Source organism: Zalophus californianus, chromosome 16, assembly GCF_009762305.2.
Source record: "Zalophus californianus isolate mZalCal1 chromosome 16, mZalCal1.pri.v2, whole genome shotgun sequence".
Lineage (NCBI taxonomy): Eukaryota > Metazoa > Chordata > Mammalia > Carnivora > Otariidae > Zalophus > Zalophus californianus.
The window spans coordinates 16,254,459-16,269,527 of NC_045610.1; the positions used below are offsets into that span (position 1 = coordinate 16,254,459).

General features: G+C 48.1%; 1 protein-coding gene across 5 annotated transcripts; it reads left to right on the plus strand.

The window, feature by feature from the left end:
• Positions 1-6,858: 6,858 nt before the first annotated feature.
• TIMM22 (translocase of inner mitochondrial membrane 22) lies at positions 6,859-14,054 on the plus strand. Of its 5 annotated transcripts, none has more exons than XM_035724798.1 (4): positions 6,867-7,357; positions 9,394-9,590; positions 11,461-11,524; positions 13,355-14,054. In XM_035724798.1, exons 1-4 carry the CDS (start codon positions 7,120-7,122, stop codon positions 13,456-13,458), a joined length of 603 nt encoding a protein of 200 aa, XP_035580691.1. In that variant the 5' UTR covers positions 6,867-7,119; the 3' UTR covers positions 13,459-14,054. The 5 variants fall into 5 exon arrangements, 2 of the variants coding, with proteins under 2 accessions (XP_035580691.1, XP_027424147.2); XM_027568346.2 differs by having other exon boundaries at positions 6,877-7,357; positions 11,461-11,532; positions 13,382-14,054; XR_004819708.1 differs by lacking the exon at positions 6,867-7,357 and adding an exon at positions 7,366-7,523 and having other exon boundaries at positions 11,461-11,532; positions 13,382-14,054.
• The last annotated feature ends 1,015 nt before the right edge of the window (positions 14,055-15,069 follow it).

Sequence of the window (15,069 nt, forward strand, 5' to 3'; positions counted from 1 at the left end):
GTGGCCTGAAGCCTATATCCCTTCTTGGGCACAAGCTGTAAAAAGAACATATGGAGATGAGATTTTCTCCTGGCATGGAGAAGAATTCTGAGCAGGGAACTAATCACGTTTCTGTGCTGAAAGATCGCTCTGGATAGTTTGGAGAAGAGCAAGGTAGTAGGTATGAACAACAATTAAAATTCTATGAAATGAAAACTAACTAGAGCCCAGACCATGGGAGTGGCAATGAATTATAAAATGAAGGGATGGGTTTGAAAGCTATCTACATGGTACACAGGGGATGCAGGAAGCAAGGAGTCTAAGACTAATTGAGTTCACAGAAGCACTGTTCACCTAGATGGGAAACTCAGAAAGAGCAGGTTTGTGGGGGAAAATAAGTTCTCATTTAGATCCACCCGAACCTGGTAGCCCCCTAGCAGCTTCCACCTGTGGGTGCTCAATAAAAGTCACACATCCTTAGGCGAGCTCTCTGGTCTGCCTCTCAGATTTGCTCCCCTGGCCTCAGGGAGCCTGATTTGGGATCCAATTTATTTTTTCCTAACTGCTCCCCTGTAGGTTCAGGCTCTTCTCTGCTTTCTGAGGCCTCCTATGGGGCTTCTGCTCCCAGTTCACAGGAAAGAGCGTTTCCTGCCAACCCCCACGCTAGTGTTGCCTCTTGAGACCTCAGAGAGCCCACCTTGGGCCAAGTCCCTTCTCCTGGGTAGGGATGGAGGGATGGAAGTTTTTCTCTAAAACCCAGGTTGGCCTCAGCATTCTGAGTCCTGGACCTGCTTCCAATCCGACCAACTCTTGTCTATAGGAGGTTCCCATGTCTGAACAACCCATTCAATGCCTGGCTCTTATCCCGCTTTCTGATCAGAAGCCTACCTGCTGGTGTCCCTTGCAGACGATAGTACTCCTGAGTGACAGGTGATGAGCTGTGAAGAAGTTCTAACAAAAAATATAGAACTCCACTTGCCCTGCCTGGGCTGTGGCCCCAGCAAAGTTGGGCGTGTGCTGTATCCCTCCGAGAAAAGCTCATCCTCAACCCAGAGGACCTCCAGGCTTTCTCACTCAGCCGTGGATGTAGCATCAGGACATGGGACTGTGCAGCAGTGCCCCAGCCCCCTCAGCCCTGGAGGAAAATCATCTTGTGCAACCTTCTCAACTGAATGGCCACTGCTGACTTAGAGGCGCGTTTCATCTTTTTGACCAGCATCCTCTGAGAGTCCCTGGTACATGTAGCCACGTGCCGGGTACAGCACTGCCTCCAGGCCAACAGCCAGAAGTGCACTTGAAAGCCCCAAAAGAGGGGCGCCTGGGTGGCGCAGTCGTTAAGCGTCTGCCCTTGGCTCAGGTCATGATCCCAGGGTCCTGGGATCGAGCCCCGTGTCCGGGCTCCCTGCTCAGTGGGGAGCCTGCTTCTCCTTCTGTCCATCCCCCTGCTCGTGCTCTTACTCATTATTTCTCTCTCTTGCTCTCAAATAAATAAAATCTTTAAAAAAAACAAAACAAAACAAAACCCAGAAGAGCTCCTGGGCCACATTTTGTCCACACAAGGAATCCAAAATGATACCAAACATGGTGTTACATTCATGGAAGTGAGAACCCCCCCTTTCTCTTTTTTATAATTATTAGTAATCTCTACGCCCAACATGGGGCTCAAACTCACGACCCTGAGATCAAGAGTCACATGCTCTACGGACTGAGCCAGCTGGGCGCCCCAGAACCCTTCTCTTTCTAATTATGAGTCAGCAACATTCACCATTTCCTGGGACTTTCCTACATACTTGAGCAGTTCATATCTTACTTCTCTGCCCTCTTATCCCCCAGTTACTGGTTTCCTCAGAGAGGGGAAGATGTTCTCACTTTACAAAGCTTGCTTGTAGTGAGTGCTATGCTGGTAGATATTGAACAGCAATAACAACACAAAAGCTCTGACTTACAGCATGTACTCATTTCCAAGAGGTGAATGCTCCATCATGGCCGACTTCAGGCTACCAACACGATGTCACTGACCGCAGAGCTGAGAAAAAATGCCAGAAGCACACCATTCCATAGCCTTTCTCTTTCTTTCTTTTTCTTTCTTTCTTTCTTTCTTTCTTTCTTTCTTTCTTTCTTTCTTTCTTTCTTTCTTTCTTTCTTTCTTTCTTTCTTTCTTTCTTTTTCTTCTTTCTTTCTTTCTTTCTTTTTTCTTTTCTTTTTCTTTCTTTTCTTTCTTTCTTTTCTTTCTTTCTTTCTTCTTCTTTCTTTCTTTCTTTCTTCTTTCTTTCTTTCTTTCTTTTCCTTTTTTTTCTTTCCTTCCTTCCTTCCTTCTTTCCTTCCTTTCTTTCTTAGATTTTATTATTTATTTGACAGGGAGAAAGCACAAGCAGGGGGAGAAGCAGGCAGAGGCAGAGGAAAGGGACAAGCAGACTCCCCAGTGAGCAGGGAGCCTGACGTGAGACTCGATCCCAGGACCCCGGGATCATGACCTGAACCGAAGGCAGATTTTAACTGACTGAACCACCCAGGCGCTCCTTATTTTATTTTTTTAAAACAAATAATTTGTCCTTAAAAAAATTTTTTTTATGTAATCTCTACCCTCAATGTGGGGCTCGAACTCACAATCCCAAGATCAAGAGTCACATGCTCCACTGACTGAGCCAGCCAGGTGCCCCCACCTCGTTATACTTCTAATAAATCCCTCTCTTTGTGTGGGAGCTGACCAGGGTTGGTTTCTGTTGCTTACAATGAAGGTAATATTTACTCTGTGGCTTAGACAATTCTGGTCTGAGATCAGAGGAGGCTCCTTCCTATTTGCTAGTCCAGAAGTTAATTAGTTGGCTCATTTTTGCTAGTTATCTTTTTTTTTTAAGATTTTATTTATTTATTTGACACACAGAGAGAGACAGCGAGAGAGGGAACACAAGCAGGGGGAGTGGGAGAGGGAGAAGCAGGCTTCCTGCTGAGCAGGGAGCCCGATGCGGGCTCGATCCCAGGACCCTGAGATCATGACCTGAGCCGAAGGCACACGCTTAACGACTGAGCCACCCAGGCATCCCTTTTGCTTGTTATCTTGAAGTTTTAGAACCGCAAGAGATAAGGATCAGAAAAGGAAGTTTTTCAGACGTCTCAATTTTCTGCCCTCAGTAATAAAGCAGTGACTCTTTATTAACAATCAAATTAGATACACTGCTTCTTCAGCCCTCCTCTAGAAAGGTTTATTTTGTTCTTTTTGCTTCAAAAGTTCAAACAGTAGACAACTTATCCTGCCTGTCTTAGAGGGGTGGACAGAGGGAGGTTCTTCATGGGACACGACTTAACCATTGCTTCCCAGAAGTGGGGTGACTTAACTTCCTTTTGAAAATCCAAATGATTAGATAGAAACCATTTCCAGTATAAATGATTTTCAATCACAACTTTATTTGAGACACCGGAAGGTATTATTATATACATTAAATATCAAGGAACAAGCTAGCAAAATATTTGGAGGAAAATGTATGAAATTTGCAAAAACACGTGCTTTTTTGATCCCTTGCTTTCTTTTAATCTGAATGGATATTCCCTTTAGAAAGAAAAGGCCAAGCCATGTGGAACAATTGTTTGTGGGACACTGGTGACAATTTTCCAAGCCCATCCCTTCAAAGATGAAGGAAGGACTGCATACGGCAAATGACTGAGACTCTTGGCTTTGCAATTACACGTTTGTTCCAATGGGCTGTGGGCATACCCGTGGTGCCTCTCAAATTTTGAGCAGTTACCTTGCATCCCAGGGTTTACAATGATCAGAGGGGTGCACTCCCAACGCCAGACACTTCCCAGTTTACCAGCCAAAGCTTCTGAACAGAAATCTAGAGGACCAACAAAAGTGGGCAACTTTAACCTTAGATCCTCAGCCCAGAGAAATTGGTTGTTACTTGCCTCTCTTGTTGTTGCCCTAAGAGATGCTGGATAGGCATCTTGGAATGAGCTAGGGCTGTCCAGGAGGCACCTTTGGGGCGATACAAGTGGTATGGCTGTCTACCCAGGTAGGGTCAGCCTCTGCCCAGGTGTGATGCCTGACCCACCATTCCTCCCTAACCAGCAACTCTAGCCAAACAGGTGTGCAGGGCTTCAGGTGGCCCTATGCTAAAACGAACACCTTGCCTCATGCAACCAGATGTGACCGGCAGTGCAAGGATTGTACTCCTGATTCCTGAACATCCTTGGATTTCCCTTCTGACCTACTCTTCTCACATGAAGACAAAGCTATCCTGGTGATGCTGGTGGATACTGTCACCTTCTCAGGCTGCCTCAGCTCCTGCTCCAGCCCAGCTCCAGCCACTTCTTAGTATCTTCTCCTTCTCAGACGCCATATTTCCATCCTCAGCTCCCAGAAGTCCTCTGGTTTTGGAGGACATGGACCATGGTCCTTTATTTTTTTTAAGATTTAAGATTTTTAAAGATTTATTTATGTTACAGGGAGAGAGAAGGAGAGTAGGCATGCAGGCGGGTAGGGACAGAAGGCGAGGGAGAGAGGATCTCAAGCAGACTCTGTGCTGAGCGTGGAGCCTGACTTGGGGGCTCAGCCTCACGACCCTGAGATCATGACCCAAGCCGAAACCAAGAGTTGGGTACTTAACTGATTGTTCCCCCCAGGCGCCCCAAAGGCCCCTTAAATACAAAGTCACTTGTCCAGCACCACTACCCACAGTGGATCACTTGGCTACTCAGAATATCTATGTGGCCATACCTCCTGCTGGCGACACGGCTATTCAGACTACTTACTCCCTGTTGCCAAGTTCACATACACTTCAAACCCACATAGGACACAATGCACTTCTCCACTTCGACCTCCTGATTCTATCCCACTGGTGTTGTTTCTTTTACTCCTGGGCTCCAGTGACATGCTGAGCAATCTATAGGCCAGCTGGGGCTCCTGGGCACCTGGGATGAGATACGGTCAGACGCCCCTCCCGTCCAGCACCTACTATCTGGCATCCTTGAAATGACAAGTCTTTCCCTCAGAGTGTTCTGACTTCTTCCTATAACCCACCCCGTGCATCAAATTCATCTTTAACTGTCCCCTGTTCTCCCGGACCCACTGAGATGCTCCCCCGTAGCCTTGTGGCCAGCACAGACAACCTGGGGTGGGGAAACAAACTGTAACGTCAGACTGCTGGACTCCAGGGCCAGAGAGAGTCCCTAGACTACCGGCAGAGGTTCAGCCCAGGGAAATGGACATGGGAAACCACTTCCTACTTTCAGAATATGCTTGAAGAGGTTCAAGTTTTCCATCAAGTGAAACCCATTCCACCTATGGAAGGAGATGGGTAGGTGGAGAGAGATACCAGAGCAGGGTCTGTAACTGTTCTTTATCTGTGATCCAGGCCAAGGATCCAAGGATGTTCCATAAAAGGCTCCTTCCTTCATGTACCTGGGCCACGTGGAATTTCTTCACGTGCTGACCTGGATCTCACCTGAACTCTAAAGCAGAACCTTCATTTGGGGATTGATGATTGCTCTCTAAGTAGGGTTAATTACTTAGACCATTCCTTGCTTTCCAAGGCCACCTTACCTGGGACTTGTCTGGGAGGAGGGCGCGTCCCAATTTCTCTCAGATACAACTGGGGTTCTTAAGACCTCGGCATAAATCAGAGCCCTGGGTCCCTCATTCGTCCGGAAGGAAAGGGTGGTTGGGAGGGCATGTTGAGTTAGAGGTGCTTATGGGAAATGTCTGGTTCTTGTGTTTATGAGAAAGGCCTAAGCTGGAGATAAAGATTTCAGATCACTACTGCATTAGAGGTGGAGTAGAAGCCACGAGGATGAGCTGCTCAGGTAGAACGAGCTGCGTGAGAAGACAGTAAAAGATGAAGCCCTGAGAGGACCAACAAGAGAAGGCCAGGCAGAGGTGCCTGCAAAGGAGACGGGGCACCTGGAGAGGCTGTAGCAAAAGTAGGAGAGAGACGCTCCACCAAAACTATGAAGAAACTTCAGGCAAGGAGGAAGGAGTCAACAGTGTCAAATGCAGTGGAGAAGTCTAGTAAAACGAGGTCTGAATTAGATTCAGCAACTGGGAAGCCTCGGGGGGACCTTCGGACCAGCTCAGTGTCAGTGGCTTGGTGCAAACCGAAGCAGGGTGAAGCATCTGCCATGCTCGCGGGCACAGAGAACTCTGGGTACCAGTGAAGTATCTCTGCCTACGTTGACTGGCTAGCTCACCACCTGTTTCCATTTATGTTTCTCTTAGCTAAAACACCCAAATACATTGCTAGTCTGGAGCAAGGCATTAGCTTGGGATCTATTTTAGTACCGGAAAAACTGCAAAAGTTTGGGTTCATACGCAGTACTCTACTATCTTACAATGTACTTGTAGGTTCTGAGTCTGCAAGCCGGTGAACACTTTAATTTCACATACTACAAACGTGACTTTCCAGGGCAATGCTAGTCCCCCATCACCAATTCCACTGACAGCAACAACTGGCTGGAGTAGCAGGCCCAGCCTTGCGCTCTCCATCTGGCCAGTCGTCTCCACCTCCTACCACCGTCCCTGATTTTTCTTACACTTGGCTAGCTTCGCTCATTTGTTCACTCATTTGTTGGGTCCCTTCTCTCTCCGCAAAGGTTTAACTGTCAAACAGAACATATACTGCATACATTTATACCACGCTTTCACGTTTATTTACAAAGCACCTTCCACCATTGACCTCCATAAGAAATGCTTAGGCTGGAAGGGCAGTGGCGAGGCGCGTGCGCCCCCTGCCGTGGCCCCGGAGCGCTGCAGCCTCGCGGGCGCGCTGCCGCTCCCCCTCCACCGGCTGTCGGGAGCTCGGGAGGAAGCGGCGGAGGCGAGTGCCCGCGCAAAGCCTCCTGGGAAATGCCTGGCCTACAAATCCCTGTACGCACCGCGCTGCAGCCCCGAGGAAGAGGGCGCTTCCTGGTGACTCTAAATCTTGATGCTGCACGAGCCTGATTCAGTATTCGCAAGAGGCTTTTGGGAGACCCTCTCTCTTTCGCTGGATGCACGAACGGACTTTGCTGTCCCAGTTTACTGGACTTGTTCGTTGTGGCGAATCTGCCGTTGCCGTGACGGTGGCTAGGCGCGCAGGGCCCTGACGTGAAGCTTGCGGAATCTGCTGCGGGAAGAAGAACGCCAGGGTTCCTCGGGCAACTACAGTCATGGCGGCGACTGCCCCCAGTGCGGGGGCCTCCGCGCCTGAGGCGGCGGGTTCCGCCGAAGCCCCGCTGCAGTACAGCCTTCTCCTGCAATACCTGGTGGGCGACAAGCGTCAGCCCCGGCTCCTGGAGCCCGGCAGCCTGGGCGGGATCCCGAGCCCGACCAAGAGTGAGGAACAGAAGATGATCGAGAAGGCGATGGAAAGCTGTGCCTTCAAGGCAGCGCTGGCCTGCGTGGGAGGTGAGGCGAGACTAGGGGGGCCGTTGGGAGGCTGAGGGCTTGGACGGCAGCGGGGTCCTCTGCCAAGAAGACCACGCGCCTGGGAGGCGAGGAGCTGTGGACCTCGATCTTGACCTCACCCCTGCCTCGATCCGTGAACCCGAGTAACCCTTCTCTAGGCCCTGAGGTTAGTTTTCGCCTCTGGAAATTGGATCAGAGAATCGGCACTATATGGGTCGGGGCCTGGAGGTTGGTTATAAAATGGTTGACTTCATTCATTCGTTGATTCGCTTTTAAATAAGCATTCTTTCAACAAATTGTTACAAGTAGCTATCACGTGCTCGGCAGTGGAGGGGCGGGGTAAGAGACCAGAGCCTGGTTCTCGTGAAACTAACATAGAAGCGACAGTGTTGGGAAGGAGCCTGGCAGGAAAGTGGAACATAGGGGAACGGCAAGTGCGAAGGTCTGCCAGGAACCGGCTTCAGGTTTGAAAAACAAAGGCCCGTGTGGCCAGTGTGACCAGATGGCAGTGAACAAGGGGGAAAGAAGTCTGGAGCCCCCTCCCCCACCTTTTTAAAACATTTTGAAGGTTTAAATGTATGAATGTATGGTGTCCCTCTTGTAAAGAGATTGGCCGAATTTGCAGATGAGTTGAAATCTCAATGAGAATGAAAGACAGTCAAGAAACAAATATAGTGAGTGCAGATGTGAAGTAGAGTAGGAAGGAAAGAGAGGTATTTTTTTTTTTTGGTTTGGGGAAGGCTACAAGAGGTAAGACTGCGGCTGTATCTTGAAGGATTGAGAGAACGGGGGTAGACAAAGGAAGGGAAATGCCCTTTCAAGTTGGGGGTGGAGTTGCGGATATGGGCCTTTTGCCTTTAGGCATTAGGGCGGTGATTGGTGCACGTGATGAACCAGCATGGAGTGTGGTGAAGGAAAGAAAAGTCTGGATAGGGAGACCGTATAGGATTTTGCTAAACCGAACCTCGGTGAGGCCTGGCCTGGGTCTTTGTTCATCATTGTGCCTGAGCCTAATAAATCACTCACATATTTGATGAAATGATGAATAAGTCTTGTAATGCTTCAGAGTGGAAGTGATAAAGGTCCTAGACTAGGACAATTGTGAACATAGGGTTGGGGCGGGGGAGCAAAGCCGCAGTGAAATGCCCTTGAGGTTTGGAGCTGGAGTGACTGGAAAGCAGGAGCCATAAGACAGTCTGGAGGGGAGATGTCCACGATTTCATTAAACATATATTGACCTTGAGGTGATGAGAGGACATCTATATGGAAATGTCCAGCAGGCTCAGGAAGTTGGGGACAGCAGTGTGTGGTTTGCCATTTGGTAGCTTTGTGACCTTAGGGAAGTTACTTAACCTCCCTGAGCCTCAGCTGCTTCAGCTACAGAATGGAGACGATAATAGTATCAACCTCACAGGACTATTATGAAGAATAAAAGAAGCTGTGCCTATAAAGCGTCAGAGTAATTGGCACATGGTACTCACTAAATGACAATTAATGAACGTCACCATCGTCAAGGGAGTGATTTGCAAAATTGATAGCTGAATATATGAGTATAGACAGAGAGCAGAAGGTTAAAGATTGAATCCTGAGGAATGTTAGAAAATAAAAGGAGGCGAGGCACCTGGGTGGCACCCAGTCGGTGAAGTGTCTGCCTTCTGCTGAGGTCATGACCCCAGGGTCCTGGGATGGAGCCCGCATCGGGCTCCCTGCTCAGTGGGGAGCCTGCGTCTCCCTCTCCTCCCCTGCTCACACTCTCTATCGCTATCTTTGTCTCTCTCTTAAATAAATACATAAAATCTTAAAAAAAAAAAAAAAAGAAAAAATGAAATCCAAAGGAAGACAGAGAGACTGTCAACAAGGTCTGGCTTGTGGGATGTGGAAACCAGGTAACTGGAGGGTCTGAGTGGCAAGGTGGAGTGGCGGGGGTAGGTAGGGAGTGTCCTCTTTGCTGGTGGCCATCCAAAATGTGTATTCGAGTATGATGACCTCATTAGAAAACATGCCAAAGAAATCTTTATTTCTGTGTTTGTTTTTAGGATTTGTCTTGGGAGGTGCATTTGGGGTGTTCACTGCCGGCATTGATACCAATGTGGGCTTTGACCCTAAGGATCCTTACCGTACGCCGACAGCAAAGGAAGTTCTTAAAGACATGGGACAGAGAGGAATGTCCTACGCCAAAAATTTTGCCATTGTGGGCGCCATGTTTTCTTGCACTGAGTGTTTGGTAGAATCTGTAAGTGTCTCTGCCTTCTGAAAAAGCCTTGCCTGTACCATCTTATGACTTCCTTTTTTTGTGAAGATTTTATTTATTTATTTGACATAGAGAAAGAACAAGCAGGGGAATGGCAGAGGGAGAGGAAGAAGAAGAAGGCTCCCTGCTGAGCAGAGAGCCTGACCTGGGGCTTGATCCGAGGATCCCGGTATCAGGACCTGAGCCCAAGGCAGTCGCTTCACTGACTGAGCTACCCAGCCCCCTCCCCCTCCATCTTATGACTTCTAAAGAGAAATGTTGATTAGAAAGCAGATCAGAAATGTCTGATACTTGGTAGATTGAATTTTCATTAAGTAGTCCCTAATGTAGGGGCGCCTGGGTGGCTCAGTCATTAAACATCTGCCTTCTGCTCAGGTCATGATCCCGGGGTCCTGGGATCGAGCCCCACATCGGGCTCCCTGCTCGGCGGGAAGCCTGCTTCTCCCTCTCCCACTCCCCCTGCTTGTGTTCCCTCTCTGTCTCTCTCGCTGTCAAATAAATAAATAAAATCTTAAAAAATAAAAATAGTTCCTAATGTAAACTTTTTGGGCATTTATTGCATTTATTTAGGCTTGCATTAGTTTTTAGTTCTCCTTGTAGGCTAGAAGTTGGTTAATGATTTTATTTTTTAAATTTTTAAAAAACCTAGTTAGCATACTGTGTTATATTAGTTTCAGGTGTACAATATAGTGATTCCACACTTCCCTACGACACTTGGTTCTCATCACAGGTGCACTCCTTAATCCCCAGCACCTATTTCCCCCATCCCCCTACCCACCTCCCCTCTGGTCACCATCAGTGTGTTCTCTAGAGTTAAGGGTCTGTTTCTTGGTTTTCCCTTTCTCTCTCTCTTTTTTCCCTTTGCCTGTTTGTTTTGTTTCTTAAATTCCACATGAATGAAATAATATGGTATTTGTTTTTCTGTGACTGACTTAACTTTGCTTAGCATAATACTCCCTAGCTCCATCCATGATGTTTCAAGTGGCAATATTTCATTCCTTTTTGTGGCTGAGTAACATTCCATTGTGTGTATATATCTTTATCACATCTTCATCTGTTCGTCAATAGATGGACACGGGCTGTTTTCATAATTTGGCTACTGTAGATAATGCTGCTATAAACATCAGGATGCATGTATCCCTTTGAATTGGTATTTTTGTATTCTTTGGGTAGATACCTAGCAGTGTGATTGCTGAATTGTATGGTAGAATTCTTTTTTTTTTTTTTTTAAGATTTTATTTTTAAGTAATCTCTACACCAAACGTGGGGCTTGAACTCATAACCCTGAGCTCAAGAGAGACACACGCTCCAATGACTGAGCCAGCTAGGCACCCCAAGAGTTCTATTTTTAACTTGCTGAGGAACCTCCATACTGTTTTCCAGGGTGATTGCACTAGTTCACATTCCCACCAGCAGTGCAAGGGGGTTCCCCTTTCTCCATGTCCTTGCCAAACACCTGTTGTTTATTGTGTTTTTAGCCATTCTGACGGGTGTGAGGTGATATCTCATTTAGTTTTGATTTGCATTTCCCTGGTGATGAGAGATGTTGAGCCTGTTTTCATGTGTCTGTTAGAAGTTGGTTAATGATTTTAACCGTGAGACTTCTTGGGAACGAGAGAAGGGATTTTGATTACTCCTCAAATGGCGCACTTGGTTTCAGCGCTCCGGTACCACCTGCAGGAAGCATCCATGAACACATTCAATTTTAGGAACTATATTTTGGAAAGCGAAAAGGATTAGGTTTCCTTTGGGGAGGGACTAAATTAGCCAGCTAGAAACCCTGTGTTTTTTTCCCTTAAACATCTTGTCTGGCTTGTTTCTTTGGCTCTAAACTGCTTTTCTCCACCCACAGCACCGGGGGAGATCAGATGGCAGGAACAGTGTCATTAGTGGCTGCATCACGGGGGGAGCCATTGGTTCAGAGGTTAGTAAACAACCCCTGCTTGGTTTGTTTTGTGGCCTTGGACAACGTGCTGTAGTTGACATTCCCAAACATGCGTGTTCCAGGACAGCCCAAGGCATATGTGGACACTTGATACTCTTCTCTTATGACAAGTAAATCACGTTACTTTTGCATTAACTTACTTTTGGAAACTTCTAGTATCTAGACCAGGGTTTTTCATCTTTGGCACCGTTGGCATTTTGAACCACATAAATCTTTGCTGGATGGAGAGTGGGGCTGTCCTGTGCATTGTAGGATGTTTAGCAGTATCCCTGGCCTCTCCCCACTAGAAGCTAGTAGCAGCCCTTAGTTGTGACAACTGAAAGTGTCTCTAGACATTGCCAAATTCCCCCAGGGGACGAAATCACCCATGGCATAGAACCACAAAAAGATCTAGATTTTATTTATTTTTTATTTTTTTAAAAGATTTTATTTATTTGACAGAGAGAGACACAGCGAGAGAGGGAACACAAGCAGGGGGAGTGGGAGATGGGAGAAGCAGGCTTCCCGCTGAGCAGGGAGCCCGACGCGGGGCTCGATCCCAGGACCCTGGGATCATGACCCGAGCCGAAGGCAGACCCTCAACTGACTGAGGCACCCAGGTGTTCCCCTTCTTCCTTTATTAAAAGATTTATCTGTTTTTTTAAGTTTTTATTTATTTATTGGAGAGGGAGGGAGAGAGAGTGAGAGCGCAAGGAATAGGGGAAGGGAGAAGCAGGCTTCCTGCTGAGCAGGGAGCCCGATGCGGGGCTCGATCCCAGGACCCGGGATCATGACCTGAGCCGAAGGCAGACGCTTAACGATTGAGCACCCAGGCGCCCCAGATCTAGATTTTAGAAAAAAGAACTGCCCTCACATTGAAAAGATGGGAAGAACTTCGTCCCAGTAAGGAATTCCTGAAGTGTATTGATCCGTTAGGGTAGGACAGAAGCACGACTAGGGCTCGTTCAGCCCTGGAGAGCCCATTGATCCAAAGGGCAGGCGCTGCTGAACTTTCAGGTCCGTGCATTTCAAGTAGTTCAGACATTTTTCTTATACCATACAAATTGTCAGTTTTAATATTGTGTGTAAGTTATATGGTAATGTCTTTCTGCAGTTGAGGATTCTTAGACTTCTACCCATTGTAAGCCACACAGGGGTATTCTGGAAATGTGGGTTATCAGCAAGAAACCACAAAGAAAACAGTTCTCTGCACTTCTCCTGTCAGTGTGCCCATCAGGAGTGCGGTTTGGGGGGGTCAGTCACCCGACTCCTCCGGGGGGCCATTGCTGGGCCACTCGCCCTCTTCCGTGCCTGATTTACCCAAAACAAAAAGCCTGTTTTCTCCTTCTCGGAGAGCAGGATGATTTGCTATCATTAAAGCTGCTTCTGCTCCTCAGACAGCCATTTGTAATTTATAGAGTAACTTTTCCTTTGGTCTTCCCATCGCTCAGCTCTGTCAGGGACGTTGAGAAGCTCAGCTCCCTCCAGGATTGCTTTGATCACCTTCCAGGAATTTAGTTCATAAACAAATCAGGGTAACAGGCCATATGCTTTCACTTGCTTCCAAGGGCTGGTTCTCTTAACCAGTTTCCTGCCTGTGAGGGGCTATTTCATGAAACTGGAAATCATAATTTTTTGGAATGAGAAAAGTTGAACGTACAGCTAGATAAAGCACACTGGAAGTCGACTGTGGACGCAGCTTCCTGGAAGTCTTACAGATCCGATGGGTCGGTTGAACGACAGAATGTTGACACCGGTTTCTTCGCCGTCATGGCTAGGCAAGACTTCTGAATGCGGCCTGACTCGGTGTCTGTCACCACAGGTAATGTCATTTCTCCTTGCTTTACAGCTGGCTTAAAGGCCGGGGTCATTGGGTGTGGAGGTTTTGCTGCTTTCTCTGCTGCCATTGATTATTACCTACGGTGAGAGTTCCTGCCTCCAGGGAAGGACACTGCCAGCCCAGGATCAGAGCTGCTCTGTGGAGGCCAGTTCTGTCCCACTGCAGGGCCCTTGCTTCAGAGACCGCAGACCTTTGTTTTCCCTCCTACCGGTGGTGTCATGAGGGAGCCACCTGGCTGCCGCCTGCCTCCACCTCTGAGGAGCGACATCGTCCGCTCCCGGGTTCCCGCCACGCTGTGTGGGGGATGTGCCATGCCTGCCTCTCTCGGGCAGATCAGGAGTGTGTTGACTGGTAGGAGTGAAGTTCCCTAAAGGTTCTGTCCCAACCACAGCTGGCCCTCCGGTGCTTTCCGTGCGGTGGGACCAGAGGTGACTGGACACGTACCCGGAGCTCGTGTACTTCGGAACCCCACGGAGTCGTCCGTCCCACATGGCAGGGCAGCGTAAATGTAGACTGGCCAACCCATTGTGTCATTTGTTTAGTGTTCTGCCATCTTTGTTAAAAAAGTTAGGTTACAGTTTAAAAGGTTGGTTTTTCGGGGGAGGGAACAGCGACAGCGTGGTCCCATCCGCTCCTCCTCCACTTCCCATTACGGACAATAAAGGCTTTTCATACCGTAAAATAAATGAATAAATAAAAGTTTGGTTTATTTTTAATCTTCAAATTCCATGAGTCCCAAAAATGGTGCCAGGTGGCCCAGAGATTGGACATCCAGAGGGGGAGTGAGAAGGTTCCTGAGAAGTGTGGGAATGTTCTATTCTCAGGGTTTGCAGAAGAGCGTTCCTCTGAGATTGTTACTTTAGCCAGGGCCTGCCCTCCAAGACGCCCAGCCCAGCCATATCCTAGGATACGCTGAAGTTCCATGCATTAGCCCTAGCCTCTTCTAAAAACCCTCCTGTGGGCTGGCTGATGGGAATGCCTGCGGTCCGGGGCCACATTGGTTTTAGGCTCTGACCGCTGGACCAGGCCCAGCTCAAGGACACGCTGTGTGGAGTCCCGCTGTGGTCCTCCTGATGAGTCCGTGAGCAGTGGCTAGTGAAGATCAGACGGTGTTGAGGGGCCATTCTCCACTACCCTTGTTCTCTGGTACCAGGTTTTTTTTTTTTTAAGATTTTATTTATTTATTTGACAGAGAGAGACACAGCGAGAGAGGGAACATAAGCAGGGGGAGTGGGAGAGGGAGAAGCAGGCTTCCTGCTGAGCAGGGAGCCCGATGCGGGGCTCGATCCCAGGACCCTGAGATCATGACCTGAGCCGAAGGCAGACGCTTAACAACTGAGCCACCCAGGCGTCCCTGTTTGTTTGTTTTGACACATTAGTGTTTTTTATTTGACCTAATGGTCTTTTTCTGACTTTAAAAGAAACTCAGCCTAATTGTGTATCCCGGAGCAAAAAATAGGCTTTTATGGTTGGGATCTGCTGTGAGTGCTTCTTCACTCCGGTCCTTTGGTGAGGACACGAAGGGAATGAGCTCAGGCTTTCCCACGTGGGGACCGGAGGGTAGGCTTGGTGGGGGCCGTGTAATTCCAGCAACCTTCAGCCAGCGGTAATGTCTCCTGTTCTGTACACTGACTCCTTCACCTTGTTTGCTTTCTCCCCCTTTTTTATGCTGTCTTCTAGCTTATGCTCCACCCCCC

Bases quoted from the DNA above. Each gene is read 5' to 3' on its own strand.
- TIMM22 (XM_035724798.1), top strand. From the start codon at position 7,120: ATGGCGGCGACTGCCCCCAGTGCGGGGGCCTCCGCGCCTGAGGCGGCG. The intron at 7,358-9,393 runs GTGAGGCGAGAC...GTTTGTTTTTAG, and splicing joins AGCGCTGGCCTGCGTGGGAG to GATTTGTCTTGGGAGGTGCA. The intron at 9,591-11,460 runs GTAAGTGTCTCT...CTCCACCCACAG, and splicing joins CTGAGTGTTTGGTAGAATCT to CACCGGGGGAGATCAGATGG.